Consider the following 13,235-nt stretch of genomic DNA (forward strand, 5'->3'; position numbering starts at 1 on the left):
CTGGGATGGACCTGCCCAATGGATGGTTTTCTTTCCTTTTTTTTTTTTTTTTTCTGTCACCTGTCTGTCCCAGACCAGTGGGGGATTTATGGTGGCAGTTGATGACATTAGACACTCGGCCCTAAAAGATTAGAGAAGGGGGTGCCATAGTTAACCCTTATATCCATTGCAGCTAATTTGTACAATGCTATCTCAAGCCACCTTAGGTGTCTATAATAGACTTTTTTTTTTTTTTTTTTTTTTTTTTTTGAGTCAGTCTCACTCTTTTCACCCAGCCTAGAGTGCAGTGGTGCCATCTCAGCTCGCTGCAACCTTCATCTCCCAGGTTCAAGCGATTCTGGTGCCTTAGCCACCCGAGTAGCTGGAGATTACAGGCATGCGCAACCACACCTGGCTGTTTTGTATTTATACAGAACCGGGTTTTGCCGTGTTGGCCAGGCTGGTCTCAAATTCCTGGCCTCCCAAAGTTCTGGGATTATGGGCATGAGCCACCATGCTCACATAATGCCAGTTTTAGCTGACCTTTATTAAGCACTTACTTCCTCCTCTCCCAAGTCAGAAGACAAGAAGGTGTCAGTCACTTGGAGACTAGCTTTTGAAATACTATGATCCCTGATCTATCTCTTACTAAAGCATGACTCAAAGAAGGTATCACAAAGAAGGTATACCCAAATTGGTATGGGATACTTTCATGTAATTCTTTTCAAAGATTCAACATTCTCAATTGATAATAGGCAAGATAGCAATATCTGTCTTACAGGATCGTTAAGAAAAATGTGAAGATAGCTATCTTAGTTCCTGAAACAGAGTAGGAATAAATGAGTAATAATGAAAAGATCAGTGTTTAAGAAACTAGAAGGGCGGACTTGGTGGCTCACACCTGTAATCCCAGCACTTTGGGAAGCTGAGGGGGGCAGATCACTTGAGGTCAGGAGTTCAAGACTAGCCTGGCCAACATGGTGAAACCCTGTCTCTATTAAAAATACAAAAATTAGCTGGGTGTGTTGGTGGGCACCTGTAATCCCAGCTACTTGAGAGGCTGAGGCAGGAGAATCACTTGAACCCGGAAAGCGGAGATTGCAGTGAGCTGGAATCTCGCCACTGCACGCCAGCCTGGTTGACAAGAGTGAGAATCTGTCTCAAAAAAAAAAAAAAAAAGAAAAAGAAACTAGAGAGAGATAAACAAAAGTTGATTGTTAGACTGAAGTAGGATTCATTCATTTATTCAAACATTTCCTACTTTATGCCAAGGCATTGCACTGAGTCTTGGGAGTATAGATTCCCTCCTCAAAAGAAAGTTCCTTTTAAAAGAGAATCATGGCTGGGCACATTGGTTCACACCTATAATCCCACCACTTTGGAAGGCGAAGTGGGAGGATCACTTGAGGCTAGGAGTTCAAGACCAGGCTGAGCAACATGTGGGAACCCCCCAATCTATGCCCCCCCAAAAAAACAAAAAAAAGTGGGTATGGTGGTACGTGCCTGTAGTCCTAGCTACTTGGGAGGCTGAGGCAGAAGGATGACTTGAGCCCAGGAGCTGATGGTTATAGTGAGCTATGATCATGCTGCTGCACTCCAGACTGAGTGGCAGAGAGACCCTCTCTCTAAAAAATACAAAAAAATTTAGGCTGGGCGTGGTGCCTCATGCCTGTAATCCCAGCACTTTGGGATGCCAAGGTGGGTGCATTGCCTGAGGTCGGGAGTTCGAGACCAGCCTGGCCAACATGATGAAACCCTGTCTCTACTCAAAATACAAAAATTAGGTGGGTATGGTGGCAGGTGCCTATAATCCCAGCTACTCCAGAGGCTGAGGTAGAAGAATCACTTGAACCCAGGAAGCAGAGGTTGCAGTGAGCTGAGATCGCGCCATTGTACTCCAGCCTGGGTGACAGAGCGAGACTCTGTCTCTAAAAATAAAAATAAAAAACTGTGAAAAAAGAATTATAATTGGAGTTCTGAAGAAATTACTTTGGTGGGAGCTTGAAGCCTGTGACTGATGTAAGTCTAGCATTCCTCTGCTTCTCTGTTTTACCTCTCTTCCAGAAGTGCTGATAGCCAAACATTATTTTATTGCTGAGCAGAGAATTGGTAGCAAAGCTAATGGAATGTCTCCAGCCAAAACTGCAGTATTCTTTCTCTCTGAACAAATCTGGCATTGCAAAACTTTGGTTGGCACTGAAATGGCAATGAATATTGGCTTGAGACGTACTTAGCATTTGACTTATTGAATCCAGCCCATCCAATATAAATTGGAGTAGTCCTTTCGAAATGCGTTTTGGCACTGTGGGTCAAGAACTCTAAAAATAATGTATATTCTTTGGCTCCAAGTTTTACCTAGATCCAGAAGAAATCCTAAATACAGGCAAACTTTATAAATAGTAGTGTTCATCATAGTGCTATTTTAATAGTGAAAATTGGAAGCAGCCGTAACATCTATATGTAAATTGTTGTAGCCAGTTAGAGTATTGTATAACCATGGTTATGAAGAGTGTATGAAGTTTATGAAGAGTTATAAGGAAGTATTTTGTAAAATGTGCAAAATTATAAATATCTAAGAGAAGTCTCACACAGGTAAGAGAAAATAGAGAAGGCTCCTCAAACCTTGACTTGTATGTAGTGATGTGAGAGGTGGGGTGGAAAAGTTGGTTTTCTAGCCAGGAGAGAAAACACCAGAAGACTCCTGTAAACATCAAAGGCAGAGATGAATGGATTTTCCTCAGCATACATACAGTCTAGAATGGAGAAGAAAAGACCATTAAACAGTTTCCCCTATAATAATTTTATTTAATTATAAAAGAGGTTGAATCAAGCCCTAAACCTTTTCCTTGGAGTGTGGGGAACTAGAAGGAAATATGTAAATGTAAACCAATTGTATTACTAATGATTGGAACCACCACAGGGTAGCCTCTTACCCCACACCATTTCTAATCTTTCTCTAATATTTAAACTTTACCAGCCAGGCGCAGTGGCTCACACCTGTAATCCCAGCACTTTGGGAGGCCGAGGCGGACAGATCACCTGAGGTTGGGAGTTCAAGACCAAGCTGACCAACATGGAGAAACCCTGTCTCCACTAAAAATACAAAATTAGCCGATCGTGGTGGTGCATGCCTGTAATCCCAGCTACTCAGGAGGCTGAGGCAGGAGAATCACTTGAACCCGGGAGGCGGAGGTTACAGCTGAGATCGCGCCACTGCACTCCAGCCTGGGCAACAAAGAGCAAAACTCCATCTCCAAAAATATAAATAAATAAATAAACTCTACCTAACTTATACTAGGTTTAAAAAAACCGATAGAAAACCCAGGTAATCAACCCTGTCTGAGTTATGAATGCAACTGTTTCCAGACGGTGAATGACAAATGAGTTCAGCACACTAGCTTACTTTGGCTTTTTGAAGAGATCACTAGAAAACTATCCTGCTGACTAGCAGTAGTGAGGTCAGGTAGTTCCCACACAACGCATTTCGTGTGATGAAATAGCGTTTTTACCTTCATCTGGCAGTTTGTTTCCACTTTTTCCCATTCTTTTTTTTTTTTTTTTTTTTTTTTTGAGACGGAGTCTCGCTCTGTCGCCCAGGCTGGGGTGCAGTGGCCAGATCTCAGCTCACTGCAAGCTCCGCCTCCCGGGTTTACGCCATTCTCCTGCCTCAGCCTCCTGAGTAGCTGGGACTACAGGCGCCCGCCACCTGGCCCAGCTAATTTTTTGTATTTTTTAGTAGAGACGGGGTTTCACTGTGTTAGCCAGGATGGTCTCGATCTCCTGACCTCGTGATCCGCCCATCTCGGCAAAGTGCTGGGATTACAGGCTTGAGCCACCGCGCCCGGCCTCCCATTCTTTTTACCTTTTTAAAGCCAGTCAAATTTAGCAATGAGGGGTTTTATATCTCTTGTTCTTTTTAGAGAGATTTACTTTACCATACATAAAAATTTCTCACAAAGGTAAATAGTTTACCTCGTTGTTTGTAAATAACACCATTACTCCATTTGCGTAAGCCTTTGAGTACACCTTAATATTTCTCTTCCACCCCCCCATGTTTAATCTATCATCCGATCCTTTTGGCACTACCTCTGAAATAAACCCCAAATATGTCCATTTCTTTTCCATTTCACTGCTGTCATTCTATGCCATCATTCTCTTTTCCATGGACTTCATCTATATAATCTTGCTGGTGTCTTGCTGTCTTTCATGCTTTCTACAGTGACTTCATATGCAAACAGGAATGACTTACTTTAAAATGTGCATATGATCATGTCACTGTCACTAAATTTAGAATGAAGGGTCTGGATTAGTGATTCTCATCCCTATCTATACGTTCTTTTTTTTTTTTTTGAGACAAGAGTTTTACTCTTGTTGCCCACGCTGGAGTGCAATGGTACGATCTCAGCTCACTGCAACCTCTGCCTCCCAGGTTCAAGTGATTCTCCTGCCTCAGCCTCCCGAGTAGCTGGGATTACAGGTGCCCACCACCAAGCCTGGCTAATTTTTGTATTTTTAGTAGAGATAGGGTTTCACCATGTTGACCAGGCTGGTCTCGAACTCCTGACCTCATGATCTGTCCACCTCAATCTCCCGAAGTGCTGGGATTACAGGCGTGCTCCACCACACCCGGCCTGTTTTTATTTTTTTTTAAAGTAGAGAACAGGGTCTTGCTATGTTGTTCAGGCTGGTGCTGAACTTCAGGGCTCAAGTGATCCTCCCACCTTGGCCTCCCAGAATGCTGGGATTACAAGCATAAGCCACTGCACCCGGCTTATAGCATTTTTTAAAAAGGTCCCTCATACAGGCACACCATGGTGGCTCATGCTTTGGGAGGGCAAGGTGGGAGGATCACTTGAGGCCAGGAGTTTGAGACCAGCCTGGTCAACGTAGTGAAATCTTCATCTCTACAAAAAAAAAGAAAGAAAGAAAAAACAGGGCTCCTCATGTGGTTCTTATACAGGTAAAATGGAAAAATATTGCCTGACATGAATGATCTTTCCCCTGCCTACTTCTCAGACCTTATCTGTCAACTTGTCAAGCTGGTTCTGCCTCCAGTGTTTTCTCCCTTCTTGTTTCCTCCCTCTTTCAAGTTTTGTTTTACTTTTTAAATAAACTTGTCATTAGAAGAGATTTATATTAACAGGAAATTGTGAAGATAATATAGAAAATTCCTATAAATCTCATGCTGAATGTTTCCTATTAGCACCTTGCATTATTAGTGTGGTACACTTGTCACAATCGATGAACCAATATTGATACACTATTATTATTAATGGTTTTTTTTTTTTTGAGACAGAGTCTCGCTCTGTCACCCAGGCTGGGGAGCAGTGGCGCGATCTCAGCTCACTGCAACCTCCGCCTCCCGGGTTCACACCATTCTCCTGCCTCAGCCTCCCAAGTAGCTGGGACTACAGGTGCCCGCCACCATGCCCAGCTAATTTTTTTGTATTTTTGGTAGAGACGGAGTTTCACCATATTAGCCAGGATGGTCTCGATCTCCTGACTTCGAGATCCACCCGCCTCGGCCTCCTAAAGTGCTGGGATTACAGGCGTGAGCCACCGCGCCCGGCCACTGATACACTATGATTAACAAAAGTCCATTCTTTATTCTAATTCTCTTAGTTTTTACCTGATATTCTTTTTGTGTTCCAGGATCCCATTTAGGGCACTGCATACTATTTAGTAGTCATATCTTAGGTTCCTCCGGGCTGTGATAGTTCTTAGTGACCTCGACAGTTTTCAGGAGTACCAGTCAGATATTTTGTAAAATATTTCTCAATTGACATTTGCCTGATGTTTCTCTCATAATTGGAGCTGGGATTATGGGTTTTTGGCAGGAAGATTTACGGAGGTAAAGTGCTATTTTCACTACAACAAATCAAAGGTACCCTCAGCATGCTTTATCACTGTCAATGTTTTGGCCTTGATCACCTAGCTGTGGTAGCGTTGGTCAGGTTTCTCCACTGTTAATCCCCCCGCCACTGTTTCCATACTGTATTCTTTGGAAGGAAGTTACCATGCCTAGCCCATTCTGGGAAGGAATGAAAAGTTATGTTCTACTTCCTTGAAGGTAAAGGTAAAATATCTACATAAGTTACTTGGAATTCTTCTGCACAGGATATTTTTCTATTCTCCCCAATTTATTTATTCAGCCATGTATTTATATCATGAATATTTTATTGCTGAAAGTGTTCGAGCTTTAGTCACTGGGATCTTTTTCAGTTGAGTCCTCTATCTTTTTTTTTTCCCTTGGTAGAGAAGGGATCTTGCTGTGTTGCCCAGGCTGGTATTGAACTCCTGGCCTCAAGCAGTCCTCCCACCTTTGCCTCCCAAAGTGTCATGATTACAGGCATGAGCCACCACTCCCAGCCTCCTCTATCCTTTTGACCACAAGATTCTCTAGGCACATCTTATATATTTCTGGCCCTAGTCCTAGAATCAGCCACTTCTCCAAGGAGCCCTGATTCTTTTTATTAGAGAATGGTATTAGAAACCAAGATCTAGGCATTAGTTGTGCTTGCTACTGGGATGTTGTTGCTTGTAGGGCCTTTCAGCTGACTGAGCAAGGGATATGCATGTGTATATACTAAACTAAGTTTTTCTGTATGCAGTCATCTATATCTATATTAAGCTAAACATGAGTTGATGTTTCCAGTTCTGTCCATTACCACTCTATCCATTCTAGCCTTCTTCCTTTGGTTATCTGTCACCTCCCACTTTTACAGTGAGAAAACTGGCTTTCACCATTCATGATGTTTACTTAATTGTTCAAATCTGGGATACATATGCAGATATAGAGGCTTCAGAATTAATACATACTCCCATGGAGAAAAACCTTATCAAGTAGAGGACTGTGCTTATGTGTAATTCCTGTTGCCTTTAGTCTTACAGACTTCATTTCCAAAGTTTGTTAGTTAGCACCCCATCCCCCTTTGAGGAGGTTGTTTCACATATTTTCTAGACAATTAAATTCTTTTGTCAAAGTCTGTGTTCCATCCAGAGATCCTCTGATCTCTTAAATGATGTTTTAAATTTACATACATTAAGGTTCACTCTGCTGTAAAGTTCTGTGGGTTTTTATCTGTCTCAGAGTTTTTGCATATGTTGGCCTTCTGCCTGGAATACTCTTCCCAGATATTTCCCCATGACTGGCCCCTTATCTTTCATTCAGATCTCTGCTCAAATATTATCTCCTTGAGGAAACTTTCCTTGAGCACCCAATCTAAAGGAATCTTCTAGAACAAAATGAAAATTTTGTTAGTGTATTTTCTTCAGTATGTGTGGTTTGTTTTGACCAGTCTCCATTTAGTAGGATGAAAATTTAAAGAGGGCAGGGACTGTATCTGTATCCTGGATATATAGTGAATGTATGTTGATATATGAGTGAATAATCCTGTCCCAGGTGTGTCCAGCATCACTTATTTCTAGGGCATAGTTTTAGTACTGATCAGTAGTGATTGAAAGCAGGCTTGTTCAGTTGGGTTTCCAGCTCACCCTGCTTTACTACTTAAAAAGTGTTTTGGTTGCAAGTTAGGTTAAGTGTTTCAGTATATTAAAGATGGCAGTCACTCTGTTCTCTCCTGCAGTGTTTATAACCATTTATTTAAGGTTATTATTATTATTATTGAGACAAGGTCTTTCTATCGCCCAGGTTGGAGTGCAGTGGCGCAGTCTACTACAGTCTTGACCTCATCAGGTTCAGGTGATCCTGAGTAGGTAATCCTTCTTGAATGGCTGGGACTACAGGAGCACCACCACACCTGGCTAATTTTTTTTGTATTTTTTATAGAAATGGAGTTTCTCTATATTGTCCAGGCTGGTCTTAACTCCTGGGCTGAAGTGATTCACCCACCTTGGCTTCCCACCGTGCTAGGATTGCAGGTGTGAGCCACTGTGCCAGCCTAAAAGTTATTTTAGGGAGGGATTTATAATCTCTACTCCTACTTAGAATTACATATCAATACCGGCCAGGCGTGGTGGCTCACGCCTGTAATCCCAGCATTTTGGGAGGCCGAGACAGGTGGATCACCTGAGGTCAGGAGTTCGAGACCAGCCTGACCAACATGGTGAAACCCCATCTCTACTAAAAATACAAAAACTTGCCAGGCGTGGTGGCAGGCACCTGTAATCCCAGCTCCTCGGGGAGCCAAGGCAGGAGAATTGCTTGAACCCGGGAGGTGGAGGTTGCAGTGAGCTGAGACCCCGCCATCGCACTCCAGCCTGGGGGACAAGAGCGAGACTTCGTCTAAAAAAAAAGAATTACTGTTAATACCACGGATTTCCCAGCTCGGCTGTACATTAGAATCAGCTGAGGAGCTTTAAGAACAAACACTGCTTCCTGAGTTCTTTCCTGCCTTACTGATTTTCAGGAAAATTCTACAAATTTGTAATGTTTTAACAACCAGCTTGGCATCTAGTCAGAACATTTGAAGTTAAAAAACCCCAACAGCCAGGTATGGTGACTCACGCCTATAATCCCAACACATTGGGAGGCCAAGGCGGGAGGATCGCTTGAGCCCAGGAGTTCAAGGCCAGCCTGGGCAACATGGTGAAATCCTGTCTCTACCCAAGAAAAACAGAAAAATTAGCCAAGCGTGGTGGCACACACCTGTGGTTCCAGCTACTCAGGAGGCTGAGATGGGAGGATCATTTGAGCCTAAGAGACAGCGGTTGCAAGTGAGCCAAGATCGTGCCACTGCACTCTAGCCTGGGCAGCAGAGCCAGACAGAGCCTGTCTAAAAAAAAAAAAAAAAAATCCCAAAACAAAATTTAAAAATATAATGTATTAATGTAAAATGAGATTTTCTGATAGTGTCTAGAGGATTTCAGCTTATAGCTATGATGACTGAAGCTTATACAAAAAGACCCTTTTAACTTGGACTGATTCTTCTACAACGATTTAAGCCCATACTGTGTGCTTGGTACTAGTGAATATTACAGTGAATCGTTCCCTGCTCTCAGAGAACTTACATTACCTCTGAGACAGCAATAGAATGAATGTAAATAATCATAAGATAGGAAACAATAGGCACATAAGAGAGAGAGAAAACAATTTTGATATTTAGAGGAGAGAGCAGTCATTTGCACACTGGGAAGATGTTAAGATGAGTCCAATTCCAATTCTTTTTTTTTGGAGATGGAGTCTTGCTCTGTTACCCAGGCTGGAGTGTAGTGGCATGATCTTGGCTCACTACAGCCTCTGCCTCCTGGGTTCAAGCAGTTCCCTTGCCGCAGCCTCCTGAGTATCTGGGACTACAGGTATGCAGCACCAATGTGCCCGGCTAATTATTATTATTATTTTTTTTAAGTAGAGATGGGGTTTTACCATGTTGGCCAGGCTGGTCTTGAACTCCTGACCTCAAGTGATCCGCCCACCTCAGCCTCCCAAAGTGCTGGGATTACAGGCGTGAGCCACCACCCCTGGCCTAGAGTCCAATTCTTAAAGAGAATCCACAGCGAGAAGGAGGAGCCCTGGATATCCCAATCGTTTAGTGGGTTGTAATGTAGAGCATTGAAAGTTAAGGGGGTCCTATTAGAAGCCAGAAGGGAATAGTCAAATGAGAAGAGTTCTATAATGGTCAGGACCTAAAATCCAGACTCAGAACTGTCAAAGCCAGCAGTTCTTAAAGGAACTTTTCAATTTCAGTATTTTAAACATTAAAAATTTTTTTTTTTTTTTTTTTTTTGAGACGGAGTCTAGCTCTGTCGCCCAGGCTGGAGTGCAGTGGCCGGATCTCAGCTCACTGCAAGCTCCGCCTCCCAGGTTTATGCCATTCTCCTGCCTCAGCCTCCCGAGTAGCTGGGACTACAGGCACCCGCCACCTCACCCGGCTAGTTTTTTTTTTTTTTTTTTTTTTTTTTTTTGTATTTTTTTTTTTTTTAGTAGAGACAGGGTTTCACCATGTTAGCCAGGATGGTCTCGATCTCCTGACCTCGTGATCCGCCCGTCTCGGCCTCCCAAAGTGCTGGGATTACAGGCTTGAGCCACCGCGCCCGGCCAACATTAAAATTTTTTATTGCAAGTTTTTGTACTACATATATAATTATAAAAAATGAAAACTTGTATACCTAAAAATCTAAACTTCGGTTTTTGAATTTTGTTTCATTTTTTTAAGCTCTGGAAAAGAAATGCATTCCACATTAAACCCTTCACATTGCACATAAAGGAAACTAAATTCAGAGTTAAAATGTGCCTGTCCATGGCCATAGGGTACAGAATTAGGCAAGAACTTCAGTTTTCAGACTCATCAGTCCATGCTACTACATTCTTGTCAGGTTGAGATCAGTCTCTTTGCCCTGAAGCCTACTGGGTGTTTAGAGGAGTTTCTTGAGGATAGAGGCTATATCTTACTCATTTTCTATCCTTCCAATATAGTAAGTAAGTGCTGTACAGAATAGGCGTATAGCCCACATTTGTCAAATGAAAGGATGGATGGATAGATGGATGGTTTTGGCTTTTATATTAGACTTTAAAGGAATGCTACAGTTTAGCTCTGTGGAAATTCTGGGCATGAGATGTGTACATACATGAACTGTTAGATTTGCTGAATATTGGATATCTGAAGGGAAATAGTGAGAAAATACTGTAACTGCAGTGGCTTACGCCTATAATCCCAGCACTTTGGGAGGCCAAGGCAGGAGGATTGCTTGAGCCCTGGAGTTGGAGACCAGCCTGAGGAATATAGGGAGAACCTGTCTTTACAAAAAACATCCAAAATTTAGCTGGGTGTGGTGGTGCACACCTGCAGTGCCAGCTACTCAGGAGGCTGAGGTGGGAGGATTGCTTCAGCCTGGGAAATTGAGACTGCAGTGAGCAGTCATGGCGCTATTGCACTCCAAACTGGGTGACAGCAAGACCCTGTCTTGAAAAAACAGTGTGGGGGGATGGGGTATGTTAGGTTTTACACAGTTCATATTATAAACTAGGTTAATACCAGTATATAAAACGAAATAAGTTAATGAAAGGCATGACGTTTTGCAGAAAAGGCACATTACATCATTATTTAGAGGTTGAGTATTCTTTGTCCAAAATACTTGGAACCACAAGTGTTTCAGATTTGGATTGTGTTGAGATTTTGGAATATTTATGTTATACTGGTTGAGCATCTCAAATCTGAAATGTTCCACTATGCATTTCCTTTGAGACATGTCAGCACTCAAAATGTTTCAAAAAATGTTGGAGCATTTTAGATTTCAGATTTGGGATGCTCAACCTGTACTATCAACAGAATAGTTGTTTAGCATTAAATAATATTTTGCTTAGCCCACAGGTTGAACAATCTTTAATTTTTCAAACTTGAATTTGAGAGAATATTGATCTTAGTCAGTACTCCTAGTTGAAAGCCTTGAAGTTTTAAAAGGAATTATCATTTTTTTAGTTCTTTATGTGTCTAGAACAGTTAGCTGACTGTATAAATTCCGAATCGGTGAAGTTTTACCATACTTTCACACCCACTTGTAACATTTTTTAGTGTATCTTCCTAGCAGCATTTGGTGTAAAAATACTCATATGTATACTGTTGGTTTTTCTCTAAGTAACTTTTTGTTTTTATCCTTCTTTTCAGGATCTGACTGGCATAGAATCTATGGATCAGTGTCGCCATACCTTGGAACAGCATAACTGGAACATAGAGGTATAATAGGATGCATTCTGAGCTTATTTCTTTTTGTCTGGTCTGATTAAGAATCAAAACCGTATGTTTTTCCATAGCAGGAATCTTTTCAGTAGATTTTTTTCAGAATTATGACTCAAAAATAAAAGTGTGGGAAGGTAAAGAATGTGAGAAAGTTTATAAAATCATAGAAAAATTTGTGACTAAATCCCTCGGTATAGTGCCCTACCCCCTACTGTTTGTTAGTATCTTGTTGGGAAAACAACTGGTTTTTGTATATTTAGTTTTTAACCAGATGTTTTGATGTGAACCTTCTTCTTACATTCTTTGAGATTGTCTGAGTAGTTGTGTTCTCTGCAACTCTTCTCCTTGACCATTGAATTAGCTAGAATTAAAACACTGTCAGTTGATAATGGTAATAGTGTTTTGTCCTCACTATAATGCCTCTGAATTTTTTTTTTTTTTTTTTTTTTTTGAGACGGAGTCTCGCTCTGTCACCCAGGCTAGAGTGCAGTGGCATGCTCTCTGCTCACTGCAACCTCTGCCTCCCAAGTTCAAGCGATTCTCCTACCTCAGCCTCCTGAGTAGCTGGGACTACAGGCGCACACCACTGCACCTGGCTAATTTGTATTTTTAGTAGAGATGGGGTTTCACCATGTTGGCCATGCTGGTCTTGAACTGCTGACCTCAGATGATCTGCCCTGCTCAGCCTTCCAAAGTGCTGGGATTACCCGCGTGTGCCACCGCGCCTGACCATGCCTCTGATTTTTTATTAGCAAGTGTGATGTTAGTTGTTACTTTGAGATAGATCCCCAAGGATGTAAGCTCCCTAAGAACAAAGATTTTTTTGTTTTGTTTTAACTACTGTATTCCTAGCATATAACATGGAAATAAATATCTGTTGATGTTTCCCTTCCATTCTTAGTATATTAATAGTTTATACTGAGTGGATGCTGAATTTTGTCAAACACCTTTTTGATCTCAAATTACTGTTTTAATTATTATCTGCTATTTAAATAGGATGCTGGATTCCTAAAAATGTATTCCTAATATGATTTCATTATTCAACACATTTTTGAGCAATTAAACTCAGGCTCTGACATTATATTAGTGAACAAAAGTAAGTCCTTACTCTTTTTTAATTTTTTTAAGATGGGGTCTTGCTCTGTCACCTGGACTGGAATGCATTGGCACAAGCGTACCTCACTACAGCCTTTGACTTCTGGGCTCAAGCGATTTTCTTGCCCCAGCCTCCCAAATAGCTGGGACTACAAACATGTAACACTATGCCCAGCTAATTTTTAATGTTTTTGTGGAGACGGGGTCTTGCTATGTTGCCCAAGCTGGTCTTGAATTCCTGGGCTCAAGCAATCCTCCTGCCTCAGCTTCCCAAAGTACTGGGATTACAGTTGTGAGCCACCACATCCAGCCAAGTCCCTACTCTTATGGAACTTAATTCTAGAGAATTTCAGTTTGTAATAAATGATGGGAGGGGAACATCACACACAGGGCCTCTCGGGGGGTGGGGGACTGGGGGTCTGGGGGTCTGGGGGAGGGATAGCATTAGGAGAAATACCTAATGTAGATGACGGGTTGATGGGTGCAGCAAACCACCATGGCATGTGTATACCTATGTAACAAACC

The 13,235-nt window shown here is 41.9% G+C and overlaps 1 protein-coding gene across 3 annotated transcripts in view; it reads left to right on the forward strand.

The window, feature by feature from the left end:
• The window catches only part of FAF2 (Fas associated factor family member 2), a 102,845-nt gene that overhangs the window by 59,923 nt on the left and 29,687 nt on the right, over positions 1-13,235 (forward strand). For all 3 annotated transcript variants that reach the window (XM_065547071.1, XM_015452271.3, XM_005558593.4), the window contains exon 2: positions 11,544-11,612. In XM_065547071.1, the coding sequence (XP_065403143.1) occupies positions 11,544-11,612 (69 nt within the window). The remainder of the gene's footprint in view (positions 1-11,543; positions 11,613-13,235) is intronic.

This window comes from Macaca fascicularis, chromosome 6, assembly GCF_037993035.2.
Source record: "Macaca fascicularis isolate 582-1 chromosome 6, T2T-MFA8v1.1".
Taxonomy (NCBI): Eukaryota; Metazoa; Chordata; class Mammalia; order Primates; family Cercopithecidae; genus Macaca; species Macaca fascicularis.